Raw genomic sequence first — 20,272 nt, forward strand, 5'->3', positions numbered from 1 at the left:
GGAGGGCATGGATGTCATGAGCCTGATCCTGGAAAAGGTCAGGGCTCAGGCCCAGAGGAATATAAGCAGCAGGAGGAAGTCCAGGCTCAGGCAAAGCCCACAAATGAGCATTCTTCAACTACAGGGCTCCTTCCTACCAATACCAAGGAAAGTGACAAGTGCATCATGCAGTCAGCACAGCACATGGGCCCTGAGGGCTAAAGTTGTCTCAGCAAGGACAGTTCCTCAGAGGCCAGGACAGACATCCTTGGAAAATTGTGAGATTTAAGGATCAGCAAGAATGTTCATGCCTCCCAGGAAGCCTGTGTCCCCAGCCAGGCCCCACCAGCATGGACCAAGGATTCCAGGTACTTCCAGGCTGTCTTCTTCACTGCCCCATCTGTTTGGGGATGTTTCTCTTCTAGTCAGCTGGAAAGTCTTCCATTTCTTCCTAGGAGGGAAATTTCTTTCAAAGGAAAATTGCAGTCTATGTAGAGAAAACCTCTTAGTTCTCATGCTAGCACATCCTTCAAAGAGGATAGACTCTGTTTCTCATAGCCAAGGATATTTATTCTTTCCAAATAGATTTGTTTTTTTAACAGGTGAGTGATATATTGTCTTTGCTATTTGTGGCATACGTTTTGGAAATCCCAGGAGTCTGCGCTTAGAGGAAGGAAGGAGTCAGCTTCACCTTATATTGAGGGCCTACTTGGACTTCTCAAAGGTCACCAGGGGCCTGCAGGAAGGTTGACAGTGGCACTGCACACTCACCCCCAACCCCAGGTTCATTGCTCTTGCTCAAAAGCCATATTTTTAAAATATTTTATTTTTTTTCATAATACTGTCATTACAAAAAAATACAAAAAAACTACTATAAAAACATTAAGGGGCTTGTCAAAGTGAGAGAACCTGAAGACCCCACCCCAAGACCTTGCTGAAGAAGTCCTCCCCTGGTTCCTTCACTATTTGACCTTTATACAACTGTGGAAGTGGGATAGGGTCACACAGGCATCAAAGGGCTGGAAACTCCCCATACAGCCTCCATGAAGGGTAAGAAATAAGTAGCTTCACATATCACAAAAAAGGGATTTAGAAGTTTGGGGGTGGCTAGGCCCTGAGTTCAGAGGTGTGGGGAGAAACCTGTGACCCTGAATCTCTTGCTGGGGAATAGCTGCTACCTGACCCCAAAGGCTTTTCCCTTCCTGATGAAGGCTGGGAGATGGACCCTGCCCTGCACTGCTTAGCTTTAGTACAATAGACCCCCTTCCGCTCCACCCTTACACACTCCTGAGAGCAACAGGGAGGACAGAACTTCCAGCTCTGTGGGGTCTGGGCAGGGGGGCTATCAGGGAGGCTGCTGATGGCCCTGTTCACCTCCTTGCCCCAAATGAAAAGTGTCTTGTGCTCAATGGCCCAGTTCATGGGTTACGGACCTTCCCTTCCAATCTCAACCCTGGAGAGGCACAGACAGCCCTAGGTGAGTGCTTTGTGTGTATGAATATGCATGTGATAACCTTAGACACTATGGACCTGGGGGTGGGGCTGGGGTAGGAAAGCAATGTCCTTTCTGTCCTCTTCTTCCCCCAACAGGAGGAAGCCAAAGGGAAGGGAGAGGAGAGGAATTAGCAAAGCTGAGAGGGGAAGGAGGGCATGCTATTTACAGGCATGGACAAGGAATCTCTATATCTTCAAGTAGCACTCAGGTCACTCTCCAGCCACTGGAGTGGGAACTGGATTCAAAGCTAATGACATGAAAATTGACCCCTAGCCTGGGCTAGTTCTCCCCACCTCCCTCCCAATCCCCCAAGGCAGCCCAGCTCTGAAAAGGGTCAGGGACAGGAACATTTTCCTGAAAATCAGTGGGGTGTTTTTTTTTGTTTTGTTTTTTTTTGCATTTTAGAAAAGGTTGCCAGTGTCCAGTAGACATCAGGCTGGGTGCACACTGGGTGGGGTGAGTGTGGGGGTATTGCTGTGGTAGACTCTGGGCTGGTTGGGGCAGAGCCTAGGAACAGGGTAGGTGCTGCTTAAGGATCTGTCGTGTCTGTGGTGTTAACCTGTCTGGGAAGCGAACTTTGAACTCGACAATGAGGTCTCCTCGCTGGGTGGGCACCTTGGGGAAGGGAAGGCCCTCCCCACGGAGTCTCTTCACGGTGCCTGGCTTGATGACATCATTGCAGGGCAAAGGGATCACTCGGCCATCAATGGTGGGAATGTTCACGGTGCAGCCACACAGCGCCTAGGGAAAATGAGGCAGAGATTGAGGAAAAGGTTGAGTAGAGTGGTAAGAGAGGAAAAGATTGGAATGGGTAAAGAATGTTCCTATCATCCCCCTTCATCACACACCCAACCTGACCCAGGCCATACCTCCTTGAGGCTGATCAGGGCACTGTAGAGCACATTGGTACCATCTCGGCGGAAGTGTGCATGGGGCTTGTCTTTGAGCACAAAAACTATGTCAGCAGGGATGTTGTCAGGTGTGGCATCACCCTCTTTGGGGAAGGTGATCTTGGTGCCTTCCTTCCAGCCACGCTTGATGACAATGTGCAGGATCTTGTCCTCAGTGCGCACAGTTCGCCCGTCAGGGTTGAGGCGCCGCCTTGTGATCTTCATGCGCTTGGTGGAGCCATGGTAAATCTCCTCCAGGGACACCCGCAGCTCATGCACCACAGGTGGGTCCTGAACCTTACGCCGAGGGTATAGTGGTTCTGGGGCTCGCCTTGGACCCCTACTTAGCCCATTGAAGCCAAAGCGGCTGAAGGCACCAAATGGGTCCTCATCATCATCCACATCCATGTCATCTGGGTCAAAACCACTGAAGGGTCGAGTGGAGCGGCTGCTGGCAAAGAAGATATCGAAGGGGTTGGAGCCACCAAAGAAGGAGGCAAAGGTGGCATGGGGGTCCCCATGAAAGGTGTAGTGAAAGGAGCCACTGGAGCCACCTGATGAACCACCACCGGTCTTCAGGCCTGGAAAGAGAAGTTAGGGGCAGTGTGGCTGGTCCCCACCCCAGTCTCCTCCCTCTGCCCTCTAGCTCCCAGCTCATGGGCCCAGAGCAAGAACTCTTTAACTTCCATAGAGAGGGCTGGCCTAATAAAGTAAGAAAAGTCTCTGGCAAGATTAATTTTTACTCTTAATTATGTATTTACTGATAAAGCACATCTTGAGGTTCAAAGAGGCTGAGATACCCAATAGGTGGAAAAGCTAAGACTTGGAGAATGTGACTTCTAGTCCTGTAATCTCTTCCATGTACCCATGACCCAAAGATGTCTCACAAAGCTTTGAATGGCTGGGCTGGCTCCCAAATTTTTACAAGTTATACCTGGCTCCTAAATTTTGGTTTATCTCTAAAGACACACAAGCAAGAGGCCATAAGACAGGATTTGACCACGCAAGGGGCTAGTAAGTGACCTGTCTCAAATAAGGTGGGAATACAGTCTAGGAAGAAGCCCACTCTTAGTCTGCTTCTAACATGGTTTCTTCTTTCCCTGATTTCTGACCAAATGGGAAATTGGGAAGGCCCAAAAAAAGCAGGAAGGCTCATTAGCTTGGAGATGAGGGGCTATTTCTCTTGAAAAAGTTTTCAAATGCTTTGTTCTCAAATTCAGGACTCACAGTGTTGCACAACTCCAGGGGGTGCCCTTCACCCACTGGATAGTCATAGACTACAATGGGAATGGAGCTCCCTGGAGTTATATAACACAAAGCTCTACCCCTTATACTTAATGTCAGAGCAACCAAAATGCATGAATGAGCTGGCACATTGTGGGTGGTGACCCCAGCTGCTCTCTCTAAAGTCAGGTCCTGTCTAAGGGGCTCAGATTCCTGGAGGCAGCCTTAATGGGGGTTGGTAGTGGTGGTGATGGGGGTAGTAGGGGGTGTGGGAAGGAGTGGAACAGAGGGTTAACACTGAGAAATCATATTCTAGAATATGTAGATTCCGAGTGGGGCCCAGATTCGGGGAAGGGACTTCTCTTCGTGGCCTTTTATCTAGAATTTCAATTGGCTGTGGAAGCCTGAGCCTAAATTTGCCTCTTATTTCCTGAAACCACAAGGGCAGATTTGGATTTTATTAGAGAGGCCAAGTGGCAGGCAGTTCAGAGACTTGGGACAGCTGCCTCTTCGCCCCTCCCCTAAGACTCAGGATCTGTTCTTTCCTTCTGTTGAGGGTCTGATTATCAGGTGAGTTCAAGAAGCTTGGCAGAGCTCAGTAAGAGAGGGAGGTTGGACTGATGACAACAGGAAGAGGTAATTTCTCTGCAGGGATTCCTGCTGTACCACTACCACCCCCTTTTCAAGCTGGGAACAACTTGTCCCCAGCCAGGGCTAAGCACAGAGTCTATGTGCACAACTGTTCTGTCTGGTTGTTGGGAAGGAGGCAAGGCAGACAGAAATATAACCCACATTTCCAAGGCTGCTTTTCCCTCCCCAGGCCCTGGATATCTCCTTAAGGTTGTGCTGCATCCTCAGGAGCCCTCCTGGATGCAGATCTGCATTAGAGCCCTGTGTCTGGGCCTAGGGGCTGAGCGTTGCCTTTCACTTAGGCTTGGTCATGCTGGAGGGGTGAAGTTTCCAGGTGGCTCTCCCAGCTCCTACCTTCTTCCTAAACAAAGGTGAAGCCAAGTGGAGGAATGAGTGCAATTCCTAGACAGGTCACATGGTGGCATGGTGTCTGCATAGCTTCCCTCTTCCCCACCCCTACTGCTCCCATCCCTCTGTCCCAGAGAGAAAAATTTCTTAGCTGAGAGAATACTGGGGATTCCAGAAGATGGCCTGGTGAATTTGGGAGTTGGCAAGTCTAGTAGGTAAGCAGGGGAAAAATGGAAGAAATTAGTAGTATGGAGAACAAGAATAGGGGGCTGGGAGGACTAGGGTGCACAGAGGATAGGGGCACGGAACACAAAGCAAGAAGGTGAGGAAGAGAACATTCTTTTGAGTGCCTACTCTTTATCAAGTACAATACATACCTTTAGCCCATCTAATTTTGAGGCTAGAGTGGGGAGAGTGAGGACAATGTGCAAGAAAGGTGGATGCCTAGGGAGGAAGGACAATTCCTCCTGGTAAGGAGAGTCCTCGGCTCTGACTATGTCTCTTAATATAGCCTGACAGGTGCCTGTGGCTGGCGGGTGGCAGGCGGCCCTGAGGGGCAGGCCCAGAATTAGCAGCTACATCATGCCTGTGGGATGTGCGGGGAGGGGCCGCCCTCTCAGAGGCTTTATTTGGGCCTTTCCTGCCACCCTGTGCGTGGCCACTAGCTACCCCAGGGAGGGGGCAAGGTGCCAGCAGCAGTTCCTTTTCCACTCTTGGATCCTTGCCACTTCCTCAGGGAGGCAGACTCCACCTCTGTTCTGATGGCCTGAGGTGGGCAGGGAGGGGGCAGAAATCCGGGACAACCATTTCTCTCAGAGCTCCAGTGGTTAATTCCCAGGCTGCTTAAGGGCCAAATCTTTATGCTGATGAATGTAAATGCTCTGTCCTCAGAGAGCCACACACTCCCTTTCCCTAACCTTCCCCATCAGCCAATGAAGCAGCAGGGACTTCAGGCAGGACTAATAAGGCTGAGAGGGAACGGAAGGAGGGGGAAGGCCTCTAATTCTAGCTTTAAACCTCTCTAAGGCCTGAACTTAAGGAGGGAGAGGAGTAGAGAGAGGTGGGGAGAACTCTGGTAAGCCAAGGCTGGGTAGTGGGTGGTCTTTTTTCTCTTCTGGGTATCAGTGTTGGGAACACGCCTCCCTCACCCCCTCCTCAGCCTCCATTTCCCTGCTATGAGAACCAGGTCATCCAGGACCCCAAATAAGGACAAGGGTCCAGCATCAGGCTAGAGCACTGCCCTCTTACCTTCCTCACCATACTGGTCATACAGGCCCCGTTTCTTAGGGTCACTCAGCACATCATAGGCCTCTGCGATCTCCTTAAACTTCTCCTCAGCATTGGGTTCTTTGTTCTTGTCTGGGTGGTACTTCAAGGCCATCTTCCGATAGGCTTTCTTGATCTCATCCTCGTTGGCTCCCGATGGGATCCCAAGAATCTTGTAATAATCCTTTCCCATCACAGCCACTGGACCCGCACTGGTCTCCTTGTTTCTGAAAGAAATCCAGGGCCAATCCTTGATGTCACCGTTCCCTCTGTTCCAGCCCTGCTCCTGATGATCCTGCAATCTCTAAAAGTCACTGTGTGACTTTCAGCAGGTCATGCCTGTTCTGTGGGCCTCTGTCTCCCCATCAATAAAATGAAAAGTTTGGACTAGATGATCTCTTCCAGCTCTGACATTCTAGGATTCTGTGATTCTTTCCTCAGTTCCTGGATTTTCCTAGCAGGAAGCTGGGGACTGTGGCCCACTTCTTGGGGCTAGGCTAAGGCCCAGGTCCTTGGGCCAGACTGAGGACCCCTGAAAGGCCCTGCTGAGTGAGGTGGCACCATGGACTGACAGACCTACACACAGAAGCTAGTGAAGATCAGTGTACTGGGTGAGGTCACCTGAGCATCGTGGGTTCCTACGCCATGCCTCAGGCATGGAGCCCGACTAAGGTCAGCTGCAGCAGTGGCCCAGGCCTGGGGACAGGCCCAAGTCTTCAGCCAGCTGCCCTAGCCAGCCAGGCTGAGTCAGGGTATGCGTGCCTGGAGTCCTCTCTGCCATTGGAGACCCCAGGCCCCCCTACCCCCATTCCCCAGACTATGCTAAGCTTCGTGTGTGACTCAGATCAGAGGATGACTCATAGTCTTTGGAAACTGCTCTTTCTAACTCCCTCATTAGTAAGGGGTGGGGGTGGGGGGGTGACACTGTCCTTCCCCTAACTAGGGCAGCAGTTCCTTTTACTCATTTCCCAATGTCTACACACAAAACTGTGTGTGAAGATATGTCTGTGCCATCTAAGCACCAGTGTTAGTGAGCAAAAGCATCCTAGGGATAGGGCCTTTTTAAACCTTAGTTGTTAGGAGACAATTGGGTACTAACTACCATTTCCTTAATACCTTTCCTATGAATCCATCCCTCTTACCTGCCCTGTGGTTTAGGATCTGGCCCAGTGCCAGGCCCACACTCTTCTGATAGGCCCTTCTAAGCTGGATGCAGGAGTATTTGTTATGTGAGGGAAAAACACAGGGTTCTAATTCTTCCACACTAATCTCCCTCCACCAACGTTTCTGTGGTGGATATGAAGGGAAGGGGACTTTCCTATAGCTAGAGCTATTTGAGGAAATGGCCAGAAGCCATTCTCCAGCCCTTCTGAGATATAGCCAACCCCTGCCAAAGCCCGGAGAACCAGAGTCTTTCTAGCAATGTCCTGGGCTGGCGGCCACAACTAAAGCCTGCTTTTTTGCCTCTGACTGCTTCAGCAAGGGGTACAGGGTTTCTTGGCAGGAGTGAGGGCTCTAACTGGTAAGAGGAGGCCTCAAGGCTCCAGGTAGGTAGAGACAACAGCCCTAGCTCCTGCCCCCACAGGGCCTATTGCAGGTGGCTGGGTTGATTCATGGTTCTAAGAGTCACCTCACTCTGACGAAGAGAAGGTTCCAAAAAGGCGGGTACACCCCCTTTCCCCCTACCAGCATGTCACGCCTGGTGGAGGAGGCTAGGGTTGGAGGAGGCAGAGAAGAAAGAGCATCTGGGGGAGGGCAGCCATTTTCGGAAGCAGCAGTAAAAGCTGTCTGAGAGGGAGCTGGGGGGTGGTCTGGATCTCTGCCTTGGCCCATACCTTTTTTCCCTTGGGACTGGGAAAGAACCCTAGCACACCCAAGAGGGTGCCCCTATAGCATCTCCTACGTAGAGGGCAAGTGGAACAACTTACCATTTCTCCCACCCTCCTCTTGATGTCCCTGCATTATTTCATCCAGCCAGCTTCCTTCCTGGCACCCACCTCCTAGCTGTTCTAGACCTATAATTCTTTTGCCTCCACAGACACAGGGCAAGCTCTTTCAGGAATTGCCTTTTTCCTCCTCCTTTCCTCCCTCCTCCCCCTACCCACAAGCCATGTGCTGGAATGACAAAGGAGCCCCATGGCATGGCACTGCCTTTGGTGGAGAAGAATGAAGAGGATGTTAATGTAGAGGCAGGAATGAAAAATGAGGAGAAATGGCAAAGAGGAGTGGTATAGGGAGGGGAGATTGTTGATATTAAAAATGAAGTACTAATGGAGGGGGATGAAAGATGACAAATGTAAATGACTGAGATGGGAAATGGATTATCAATGGGTCGAAAGAGAGATGTAGAGAGTTGAAATACTAGAGATATTTGTGGAAAATGGATGCCTGAAGTGTTTGGCATAGGAGATGTATGATAAGGGGTGTACTTCATTTAAATGTAGGGGTGAGGTAGAAAGGTGTTCTTATATGTAATGAGGATGAGATGAGGATGAGATGGAGGAAGAATGTAGGCAATGGGTGGGGGGGTGCGATGTGATATGGAGGATCTGACTTGGTATGAGTGCCATTCTCCGGAGGGACTTACCGAAACTTTACAAACCCATTCAGCGTCCACGCTCGAAGTTTTAAGGGCTCCAGCTGAATTTTAAACATCAAGCTGGCTAAGAAGTCTTCTCCCCAGAAGTGTGGGAAGCTCCGGAAAGCTCCTCGGGCCTGCAGTGGGGGTGCTGCTGGGGATGGGCAGGAGAGCACTGTGCGCTTAAACATGCCCAGCCCAGCCCCTCACCTCTGATTGCTCCACTGGAGCCTGCTTGGAGAACTGCAGCTCTGGAAGCCACCTCCTCAGGTTTTCAAGAGGCACTTGCCCAGCAAGGCCAGTCCGGTGCAGCAGGAGTTGGACCTGATCCCCAGGTGTGGAGAGTGAAGGGATGGGATCCAGCAGCCACCTGCTCTCAGGTGCAGTAATGTCTGGATGATTGTGAATGACTGTATGACAGTGTGACAGTAAGACTAGCAGTGCGAGCGTGTGCTGTGAGTGGCAGCGTGTGAACCTGTGACAGGTGTGATTGTCAGTGAGGGCCTGAGAGGCAGCGAGTTCCTCTTGCCTCTCTCTCCGGGGAGGACCCGACCCCAATTCCCAAGAACCTACTCAATGAAGTCACTGACGGGGAGTCTCCTCCCTCACAAATGAGCGGGGAGGGGCGGGGCAGAATAGGGCTCCGCCGGGACAAAAGGCGCGGCGAGGAGAGGATGGGGGTGGAGGGGGGGAAGGGGTGGGGGCTCCAGCGGGGGAGGGTGGTCGGTGATGTCACCGGTGCTGGCTGTCAGGGCCTGTTCAGAAACGCCTCCGCCCCGTGGTACCCAATCCGACCCCACCCGACTCGACTCTCCCCTGGCTCAGACGCTGGCTGCTCCCTGTAAAAGGGTCGCAGACAACTAGCACCTTGCAGAGCCCAAGTCCCCGCACCCCCATGGCAGAAGAGCCGATGGCCCCTCAGTGTCCCAACTCACTGACACCAGGACCCCTGGCTTCGCGACGCACTCACTCTCGGAACCCCCGGGTCCTAGCGTGGCGCCCTCACCGGTGAGGAGCTGCGGGCGCCTCCGCGGTCCGTCAGACAGTCACTGCCCCCTCCCCCGGCTCCGGCTCCGCCGCCTCCACTCGGGACAGGAGTCGCCTGCCCGCCGGCCGCAGACAGCGGGCCCGGGGACCCGCCCCTACGGCTCCGCCTTTGCACCGCCCATTGCGCCGTCTACCCGTCACTCAACTCAGCCTCTGCTGTAATTGGACAGCCTTCAACGAGTGGCTCAGTAGTAGCCGCCCAATCTCCGCCCCTGTCACCCGGCCACACACGCACACATTCCTGGCAGTGATTGGTGTGGGTCTGATTGGTGCAGTCTGGGATCAGTCAACCACACCTCTTCGCTATATCGTCGTGTCATTGGTGAATAGGACAGGGGGCGGTAACTCCATGCGCCCTTTGATTTTATTGGTTGGTCTATGGTGCTCGGACCCGAGCCAGGAGGCGCGGGGGGCGGGGGGGGGGCGGTGCGCATATAGTAGTCCAATCTCCGGTTTGAGAAGGTGGGACGTACCGGCCACCACTCGAATCCCGGGAGAACCTTCTGGAACCCGTGCAACGTCAAAGGGAGTCTTAAAGGAAAACTGCGCCCACCAGTTGATGACTCTGGGAATTCTCTCCTTATATCACTTAGGAGGGTAGGCGAGAGAATAGTGCACTCTGGGAGATGTAGTCTCTGGACCAGGGTCAAAAGGTCACCTCTTAACCTGTTTTCCATCAAACCCTGAACTGACCTCGACCTTACCTGATTTAGCTTTACCTTACCTTGACCCAGAGTTGACCTGACGTGACCTAACTGAAGTTCAAAACAGACCCCGTTAGATATGCAGTTTAAGTGCCCTTCCGCTCTCTCTTTTGTAACCTGGTAGTTCTCATGTTTGGCACCTCCATGGGTCTTTGAGTCTCCTTTTCATTCTCTATATAGTCCCTACATCCCAGCTTCTTCATGAGCAGCCCCTTCTCAGCAACTCCCACAATCTCCATTAAAGTTCTCTATAATCTTTCATTCTACTTCCCCTTTGGGTCCCTACATTTTAACCCCCCTTTGTTTTTCCCTCTTCTTGGCCCCGTATGATCTCCTGTCTTTTCTCATGATCTTTTGTCATATCCTATTCTTAATTCTTTCTGCTCCCATGATCTCCCCTATCCTAACTCCCCTCTTTAACCCATCATCTCAGCTCCACTTGATCTTCTTTTTTAACACCCTCAGAATCTCCCATCTCAGTCCCACCCCCACCCCCACTCCGCATTACATCTCAATCCCAGTATCCCCGCTGTTCAGAGCAGGCAGGGATGCGGAGGTGGTTGCCAGCGGAAGCCGACGCTTGAGCAGACACGGTGCCTGGCGCCCACGTCACTGTCTCCCAGGCCCATCTGTGCTAGAGGGAACAGGGCTGGGGAGGGGATAACCCCCGGGTGAAGAGGGGAAAGGAATTCTTGGAGGGTTTGAGGACAAAGGAAGGGCTGAGGCAGAAGCTCTCACTAACTTCTCTTTGCCTTTTTGTTTCAAAGACAGAGTTTGGATACCCATAAGGTCATACAAACTGGATAGAGCTGGAAACTGAGGCTTTTAGAGCATCAGTACCTAGGCTACAGAGCAGAGAAGATCATAGCAGAGCAGGAGAGAGGTCTAGAGGTCCTGAGGTCAGGTCTGCATGATCTCCATTACCTGTCTTCTTTGTAGTACTCACTATGGGGATCCCAGGTAGAAAGGGGTGTGAGGTGTGGAGAAAGGAAATGAAATGGAGTAAGAGGAAGTAGGAGAGGAGGGAGGGAAGGTAGGGTGAGGCAGATGAGGAGAGGAGGGCAGGGAAGATGGGATAAAGGGGAGCGCCAGAGGAGGGAGGATGTGGTGGTAGGAGGGGAGGAAAGAAGGGGATAAGGAGGGAAAGGGAAGTGGGGAACAAGGAATAAAAGGAATAGGATATGGGTGAGCAGCAAAAGGATGGGACAGAGTGATGGGATGAGGAAGAATGAGGAGGGGAGGGGAGGGGGATGATGAGGGAATGAAATAATGTGACATAGCAATGGGTGAGGTAGGGTGAGGGATCCCAGGAATAATGCTGGCTCTTTAGATCTGGGGGCTCTTACTCTCCCACCTCCAGACTAATGGGGGCCTGGGCTGTAGGTGGCTCTACTTCTTTCTATTCCAGTTCTGTCTATTTTGCCTCCTCCAGTCTTGCCTGTGCCAACACGGAGGCAGAGAGTTTAGACACTGGCCCTTACCCGGTCCCTGCTAATGCTAAAGTGTAGATTTAGACCTTTGAGGGTTCGGGCTGTGCCTTCGGGTATTGATGACATGGACTCTGTTGTCTGCCAGTGTCACTATTGCTGCCCTCTGTCCCATTGCCCTGGGTGTCAGATGTGTGTATGAAGAACCAGGGTGCACAGTGAGGCATAGGGTATAAGGATATAGGCTCTGGAGGTAGATTATTGACCTTGTAAGGTTACTTGCCACATCTGTACCTCATATCCTTTTTTGTAAAATGGGGATAGACAACAGCAATACCTCAGAGGGTTGTTGTGAGGGTTAATTAAGGTAACACGTGTAATGTACCTAGTTCTGAGCTTGGCAGTAGTTAATGCTCAACAGAATTAACTGTTACTCTGTAAGTTCACAGATATCTCGGTGTGTGAGTGCATCTAAATGTTTGAGTCTGATTGGGAGATATTTGTACTGTTGTTTCTGTATGCAATTTGTGAGAGTGTATCTGTGTAATTATTTTTGTGTGGTAGTGTGCCTGATTCTGTTATTTGCTGTCAACGTACGGTTTTATGTTAGTGTACATGTATGATTAAATGACCGTGTCTACATGACAAAGAGTGGATGAAGTGTGTCTTTGTGGCTTTTGACACACTGGTATATGCATACACTTCTGATCATGTCTGTTCCAAACACCCTACTCACCCTCCCTCTCCATGGAAACGTCATAATACTCGGTGTCCCTCATTTCCTCACCCTGAAGGAACCGGAACGTGGGGGCAGGGGTGGGTGTGGATGCCAGTGAGGAGGTGTTTAGACAGGAACACATGTTCCCTCCTAGACTGTGTATGGGAGGGGGAGCCCCCTATCTTGCACATATCCTGAAGGTTCCAGAGGAAGTGCTCCCCCTCCAGCTGGTTCTCAGTTCCCTGTCTTGTCACCATGGCAACAGTTGCCAGGGGTTCCCATGGTTGCTAAGATCTGGGTGTGGGAGGTTACCAGGAGATGTTGCCAGTAGAAACAGAGAATCCTGGGGGAAAGGAAGACTACTCCCACAGCTGCCAGCTCTCTGCAGTGACAGGACTGGCCCTTGGACTTCTCCTGTCCCAAAATTGTACTTATGATTTGTATGTGGCAGTACTAGGGTTGGTGGGAGGCTTTAGCAGGAAGTTGAAACTAGAATACTGGGATCTATCTTCTGAGGAAAAAGGGGGCTCTAGCCTGCCCATTACCATCGTTAAGGTTGGGAGGCCCTTAGAAATTAGTGATTGAATTCTGTCCCCAATTTCTTATACGTCTCCCGTGAACTCTGCTTGAGTTCTCCAGTGGCTAGTGTTTATTACCTGATGCTTCTATCTGGTATAGGAAGGAATGCTACATTAACCCCATTACCCTGGATGCAGACTGACTTCTTCCTGAGGTCAGACTCAGCATCTCACCTGGATATATACTTCATGCTGACACTTTAGCCCAGACTTCAGTCCCACACTGAGTCTCAACTTTGGCCTCAGCCTGAGACACTGACCTTAATCCTGAATCAGGCAGTGCCCCCAAACCCAGCCTCAGCCCAAGCCTTCCTGTTAGACATGGATGAGCCCCAATCTTGATACAGATATTTGAATTTATCCACAGATGCAATTCTGATCATGTACTCTGACTGAACACTGACCAGAAATCTAATTCCCTGATACTTGCCTGGCACCTTGCTGCATGTTTTGAACTGACCAGTACCATAAGGATTCAAAAGGGTCATTTATTGCCTCGGTGTGAGAGGACAGTGCTAGAAATGACCAGCAGAGGGCGTGCAACATCAGGTTCTAGAGGCAAGCTTCCCAGAGCCCACCTGGGAAGGGGATATCAGGCGTATGGAGATCTTGAATCGTTTTTCGAGACCCAGGTCAAGACCCAGAGCTGCAAGCACAACAGTAGTCTAAAAGGTTGAACTAAATAAAATAAACTAAAATAGTGGTCTAAAAGGTTGAATTAACTCAGTGATGCTGACACTTTGGGGTCACATGGGTCTGTACAATCATGGGTCTTCCTACAGCTCATCTGGGCTGAGGTCTGGGAACTCACCAGAAGGTGCTTAACCATTTACTGGCATCACGGGTCTTAAGAGGACTGGATACCTGGTGAAGCATCCCATTCCAACTCAATGCTCAATACAGCTTCAGTACCTTCCTTGGTATCTGGTTATCTTTTGGTCCTATTGAGCAGAAATCTGCCTCTCCTTCACCTTTTTGGTCTTAGCTCTGTGCTCAAGATCACATCAACCTCACTGGTCCCACCTGCCAGGCATCCCTCAAGTCCGCTCCTCTCCAGGGTGAACACCCCGCAGGCCTTCCTGGGTTCCTCCTCTGCCTTGTTCCACTCCAGGCACTAAGACTATGGTCTCCTGTCTGAGTTTCAGTTCATGGTGCTTGGTTTAGTTTTTGGATTACCTGGATTAGTTTTTTCCTGACATGCCAGTGCGGTATGCAAATGAGTCAGCCTGCTCCCTCCTCTGACTCCAAACCTCTTTCTGTGTAGCCTCATGTTGCATCAGTGTTTTTGGTAGCCACCTCATATTGTTCACCCATAACCAAGTGAAGACCACAACCTATTTTCTCCCTGAGCTGCTAAATCACATCTTGCCCATTTTATACCTGTTGTGATTTTGAAAGGAGTGTTATATTTATTTTATGAACAAAGATACTTGAAATAAATAAAATAAAAATATTTTGGCAATACTTTCTGAGTTTTAGGGAAATCCCTGGGCTTTGAAATCTCTGCACTTGATGTGTACTTAAAGGTAGGACTGAAGTTCTCACTTTGGCAATACATATGCTAAAATCGAAAAAATACAGAGAAGGTTAGTATGGCCCTTGTGCAAGGATGACATGCAAATTCATGGAGTGTTCATATTTTTGTTTTTGCTGAATATTAAAATGTAAGATTGTAAAGTGAATGTATATATGAATAACTTAGTATATTACAAAACAAAAAGAGGGACTAAAGATTCTCAGCTGGCTTGGCTGTGACTTCAGCACTGTGGATAGAGGCCATTGGAGGTACCCCCAGCTATACCTCGGACTATGAGCGGGTGGAAGATAATACACGCATAGCCTTCAGGTGGGGCCAGAAATCCATGCTGCTCACTCAGTGCCTTACAGTGTAGAAAGCTCTTTTACCAAACTCATTCTGCCCTCATTCAACTATCAGCCCAGGCAGCAGACAAGAAAGGGACTATTTTCTAGATTTTCACAGTTGAGGAAACTGAGGTTCAGCTAGGTCAAACTCCAAGCAATCTTTTGGGTGTGGTGGGACAGAGGACACTAATTACTCCATGTTTAGCAAACATTACCTCTGGGGAATGACTTTCTCTTGAGATAAAGAGGAGTACACTTGAGCCAAAGCAGGACAGGGTAGTTGGAAGTCTGTGTGGAACTGAAGCTCCAGACAGCCCAGGGAACAGTCAAAGTTGGTAGGAGGAATAGTCAAGGAAGATCTAAAGTTCCAGTCAGGACTATTGGACTGAGGGTGGAGAAATCTGGCTGTCTAAATTAGAGTCCACAGAGGCCCAGCTTTTATGCCTGAATCCTAATGCTTAGCTTCACTGAGCCTGGAGACAAGGAGAAGGGACCTGTAGGATGTTATTAAGCTGTCTCCAAGCCTAATGGATGTCCATGGGATAACTCCAGGGAGGAGAGGTATGGGAATCTTGTGAATGAATGGGGTGAGTTGTCCAGGTAATAAGAAATCCTGTGACATGGCTACAGGCCTGGCTACCTGTGTATGTCTATTCTTAGAAGGTGGAAAGGGAGAGGTGCTAGACCACAACACAGCTGTTTCCTTGAGGTGTATTTTGACAGGCAGCACAATAACATGGTTAAGAACATGGGCACAGAAGTCAGACTACCTGGTTCCCCTACTTCCTAGCTGCATTACTGTGCAACCTGGAAAAAACTTCAGCCTCTCTATTCCTCACTTTTCTCATCTGTAATGAAAATCTCATAGGATTGTTTTGAAGATTAATTATTTATGCAAAGCACTTAGAACTGTCCAGCACATAGTAAGTGCTCAAAAATGTTAGCAATTATTTGTATTTGGGACCCCTATGAAATGAAGGTAGAGTGTCTGCCTCTGAGCCACATTCTAGAGAGGCTTTCCTGCTACAGGTACTGGCTCTGTTCTTACCAGGTGAAAGGGATGAGTGGGGATTCTGTAGTCCTCTGAAAACTTCTTCAGACCATAGTTTACCCAACCATATTATATCACATTAAACCAATTTGCAAAAACAGGAGGAAACTATCAGACCAAGGAGGGTCCAGAATACCAGGAGAAAACACGGCCAGCTAGCTTTCACCTACTTTGCAACTCAGCAGGAACTGGGAAGTGTCTAAAACAGGCCCTTGGTGGGGAGGATGGGGCAATACATAGCAGACAAGTTCAGAGGCCTTACTTTTTCCTCAATTTCTCCAAACACTCTGGCTCCTCTCTTCAGTACCTCCAGGTCCCTTCTGTGTCCCTGGTGGAGCTCCTTGCCTCCTCTCACCCCCACCCATCACTTGATTCTTGGGAAGGTCAGCACCAGAAAAGCTCTAGAAAGAGAGCCACGGTATACTGTTTTTGAAGGCCACAGTTGCTCCCATCTTGCACTCAGACTCAGGAATTAGCCAATGATAGGAAACCAACGGAAACTCGGCAGGCGCTCCAAAGAACAGGAAACAGGAAGCCAAAATAGCATCACAAACTCTTTATTATGATTTTCACTGTGCCCAGCCTGTGGGAGAATCAGCTCCTTCTGGAGTGAAGGCTGAGCAATGGGGAGGAGCATGCAGCTGTAATGACGGGAAGACAAGGCTTGGGGATATTCCCCTCAGCTAATTCTCGTTACCTTTCTCAGAAAAGCACACAGGAAGAGCATGAGAGATCACAGGACATTGGATCCTCCATTGTTACTTGAGTACTCTCAGAACCTCCCTCACAAGCCTGAGTTTGGCTGGAAGACATATCATAGGCCATCTCCTAAAGGAGGCTAAGCTTGAAGGCCTGTGTTTCACCACAGCTACAGAAAAGCCTTGCTATTTATACCTTGATGTTCACATCTGTGGTCACACCAACCCATTCTATACATAGTGGGATTGGGCTTCCTAGTTACCAGCTGAGACCAGATCTGACAACCTCTCCATGATCTGGGTCATCAGGGTATGTGGCCCAGAGGGAAGGTTTTCCTTACTGCTCTTTGGGTCTAGTGAAACTTCTGTAACTTATTTTTTTTCTTTTCAAGGTTGCCAAAAGCAGTGGCAGCGGGAAAGCAACAGTAGGGAAAGTGTCCAGTCCCACCCCACTCCAGGGCTGAGCTGTTGGGAACTGGTATGATACATTAATATCCCCATCTCAGAGACATCTCTGTTGTCTGGGTAGCAGGTAGGGGCACAGAGAGAGAGAGAGAGAGAGATCCTGGGTAATGTCAAACTAAGTGGCATGGAGGAAGTAGCAAATTTGTTCCACTGTAATAGAAGGGTAAAGAGGGGTTGCGGTTATAGGTGCAGCCAGGATGTCCTGGCTATTCTTTTAGCGCCAAGTATGTATCTACCTTTATTCTGCTGGTTGGAAGGAGACATGCTTGCAGGGGCACTATAGCCTGCTACTAGTCCTACCTGGAGGGTTACTCTTGGCTCTGGGGCAGTCACGGCTAACCTGGTGCCCTGCCAGACAGCTTCTGCTGAGCTTACCTTGGCTATAGGGCTTCCTGGTATCACTCTTACTAAAGCCATGAGACCTGCAGTGTTTGAGGCTGCTTCAGGCTAAGAGGCCTAGGCACAGTCCTGGGCTCACCCCCCAGTACAGTACACTCTTCCCAGGCAGTTCGATTATGTGCTTCCCATATTAGTAATAAGAATGGGGGAACCCCCAGATTTGGCCACTCAAACAAGGTCTGGGTGACATCCTATAGGGAGCACCAAGACCAGAAAGGCCAGTGACAGCTCTGCATCCCCAGTCACTTGGGCTGAGGGCAGGAAGAAGCAATGTGCTCATGGCTTTGGCTGTGGCTGTCCCCAAAGGTAAAAGAGCACTTGAGAGTAGGTCAGTACCTAGGAATGAGGGAACAGCTCCATCCCTGGGATCCAAAGGGTCCATTGCTCAAAAGTGCAGAGCCTGCATCTGTTGAGGAAGGCTGGTCTCAGGAAAGGAAGCCACAGAGCAGATTTGGAGAGGTTATGTGGCCGTAGCTACTGCCTCAGCTGCCTCGATTGCTGCAACTCCACTGTCATCCAGATGCCTTTGTCTTTAAATCTGAGCATGGGGAAGAGGACTGCTGGGTGAAAAACAGGTTTAGGGCAGATGATCTTCAGAGTACATATGTAGCCCCAGTCTCCCTTGGTTGGGGGTGTGATTGGGTGGTGCTTAGCAAAAGCACTGATCGCAGTTTTAGGCTGCCAAGAAGGAAAGACTGAAACATTTTCTCATACTCTTATTAGAGTCAGACACTAATTTTTGTGCTTGGCAGAATTTCAGACACAGTGATGGAAGGGCTTGAAAAAGAAATGGAATGGGGTTCACTAGGTTTATAAGAGTTTGAACATCTCCATTCATACTGCAGGAAGGCTCCATGAATTAGGACACTGCAAAGGGAGATCCTGGACATGGGGGTGGAGTAGGGCTTCCACAACCCTGGACTGGGGGAGCAATGGAACCTCTCCTTTGGTAAAAAGCTAGATGCCTACAAAGAAGGAGGAGCTGGTTGCTTCACCATGCTTTTCTTCTTCCTAGGATTCTTGTGGACTAGAGACTCTAAAGTTTGTTGGGGCGGTGTCCACTAGGCCCTCTGCAGCACACCCCTATCAAGGAAGCTCGCTGTGCTTAGAATAGGGAGAGAGGTGATCCCAAATATGTCCAATCTTGTTGTGGAAGAACTCTAGGGCCTGCTTTGCCAGGCTCTGGGTTCCAGCCAGCCTGGTCTGGCCCATGGTCTTTCACTACTCACCCACAGAAATCTAGAAGCTGCAACTCCAGAGAGGTAAGCATCACCTTGATCTGTGAAGGTCAGGGAACAAGAAGGTGGCCTTCCCATCACTGTGACTGATGATGATGCTGTGACTGTGACTGATGAGAAAAAAAGCTGTTCAGCTCTCAAAGCCCAGAGCTTGTCTTTACGTAAAATACCCAAAGCCATTGGCATAGAAAGTGACTTGCCGGAAGAGTAAGCGAAAGGCCTTGTGCTTAATGTGCTTTAATCTTCTCAGTGCAAAACTCCAGGCCTAGCTGCTTCAGATGCAGTCCTTGGGCCCAAGAGTCATGAGCTTTCTTTCTTTTTTTTTTTCAACTGGACTAAATAACAGCCCCTCCTACTGATCAGTCTCGGGAGTATGGCTAAGGAACATTTACAAAAAGCTGTGAGTTTTGAAATGTTCAGGGTCATATACACATGAACCCAGATTTGTCTTCTGTCTGCTTCATTTCAGTCCTAAAAAATCCAACCCCAGAAGCTTCTCACTCTGCTTCTAGGTCAGGCAGTTTCTACAGGAGGAGACCATACACCACACACCTGGTTGTACCTCTCCTCTGAGCATTTTGACACTGAGCTGTATGCTGTTTCTTCTCTAAACAATTTAGTAAAAGTTACTTGAGCAATGGGGATATGTTAGCTTTTGTGTGATTGAGCCAACACCCTCTCAAATAACTCTTGGTAGTCAGATCTGGCTAAACCTGTCATTAGGTTGGAAACAGAAACCTGAGCCCAAGGGCTAGGGCTGACCCACAACATGCACTGACTTGACAACCTGATGAGAACTTAGAAAGGATAGCTGGGTTTTGGAAGCCAGGCTTGGCAGCCTGGTGGAAGCCTCTGCTTGCCCCCAAAATCCTCCCATACCAGGCTCGGCCCTAGCCTGGTGGAGAAGAAAATGTAGTGAGCAGTAGGAGAAGTAGCAACTCAGGCCAAATCTCAATGATGGGGAGAAGGGAAAACTGCCTCCTGTGAGTTTTGCTGGGACTTTATCTGCTTAAGAGAGCTGAGATGCAAATCCTCTTCTTAGCTCCAGCCTCTTATCCTCATTGTCAGGGTGGATGAAAGGAGTCCCCGCTCAGGGCTCCCGTGGAGCTGCTCTTTCTTGGGCTGTGGGAGACAGGGTCTGTTCTCCAAACAATGGCACACTTTTCTAGGTCTACAGCTGAGTTTGAGCTGGAAGGATGAAAAAGTATAAGCCTTTTCTTCTTTTCTTCCATTCAGACCTTGTCCTCATTGGAGCTTAGGCTTTAGGTCTCTGTGGTAGCAGACTTGGGTGAAGCATCTAACACAGAGGGCTGTGACTCCTGCCACCATACTTGTTCCATTCAGGCCCCTTGGGTTCTGGGCCAGGAGATTGCATCTGAAAAACAGGGGCTAGGATGGCTCACCTGGGTTTTCAACTGTTCTGCTAAAGACTTTTGAACTTGAATGACCTGGCTGAGAGGTTCCTAGAATTCTGGGTCCCTGAGAGGTGCTGCCTCTCTCTTTTCTAATTAGGACTCTACTGACTAGTTGCCTTCTGTTACCAGGAATTGGAATTTAAATAATGGGTTGAAGTGCAGTGGTGGTTTTCAACCATTTTCGTACCCCAATACACCTGAGGGACATAGCACGCACCTACCAGAACAGTGGCTCACCACAGAAGAGATTTTCTATGGG

The 20,272-nt window shown here is 49.7% G+C and overlaps 1 protein-coding gene and 1 non-coding gene across 9 annotated transcripts; one reads left to right on the forward strand and one right to left on the reverse strand.

Annotated features, from left to right (window-relative positions):
- Positions 1–785: 785 nt before the first annotated feature.
- On the reverse strand, positions 786–9,565 carry DNAJB5 (DnaJ heat shock protein family (Hsp40) member B5). Of its 8 annotated transcripts, none has more exons than XM_039875488.1 (5): positions 9,381–9,553; positions 8,420–8,561; positions 5,815–6,059; positions 2,344–2,945; positions 786–2,215 (listed from the first exon to the last, which is right to left on the reverse strand). In XM_039875488.1, the coding sequence occupies exons 2-5, from the start codon at positions 8,485–8,487 to the stop codon at positions 1,982–1,984; spliced, it is 1,149 nt and encodes a 382-aa protein (XP_039731422.1). In that variant the 5' UTR covers positions 8,488–8,561; positions 9,381–9,553; the 3' UTR covers positions 786–1,981. The 8 variants fall into 8 exon arrangements, with proteins under 8 accessions (XP_039731422.1, XP_039731421.1, XP_039731428.1 ...); XM_039875487.1 differs by having other exon boundaries at positions 8,420–8,734; positions 9,417–9,552; XM_039875494.1 differs by lacking the exon at positions 8,420–8,561 and adding an exon at positions 8,621–8,734 and having other exon boundaries at positions 9,381–9,551.
- A 4,856-nt stretch (positions 9,566–14,421) lies between these two features.
- LOC120613003 (U6 spliceosomal RNA) lies at positions 14,422–14,528 on the forward strand. Its single transcript, XR_005655589.1, has one exon. It is a non-coding gene; the product is annotated as a U6 spliceosomal RNA (small nuclear RNA).
- Positions 14,529–20,272: the final 5,744 nt, after the last annotated feature.

The sequence above is a fragment of the Pteropus medius genome, unplaced genomic scaffold (assembly GCF_902729225.1).
Source record: "Pteropus medius unplaced genomic scaffold, Ma_sr-lr_union100, whole genome shotgun sequence".
Classification (NCBI taxonomy): Eukaryota; Metazoa; Chordata; class Mammalia; order Chiroptera; family Pteropodidae; genus Pteropus; species Pteropus medius.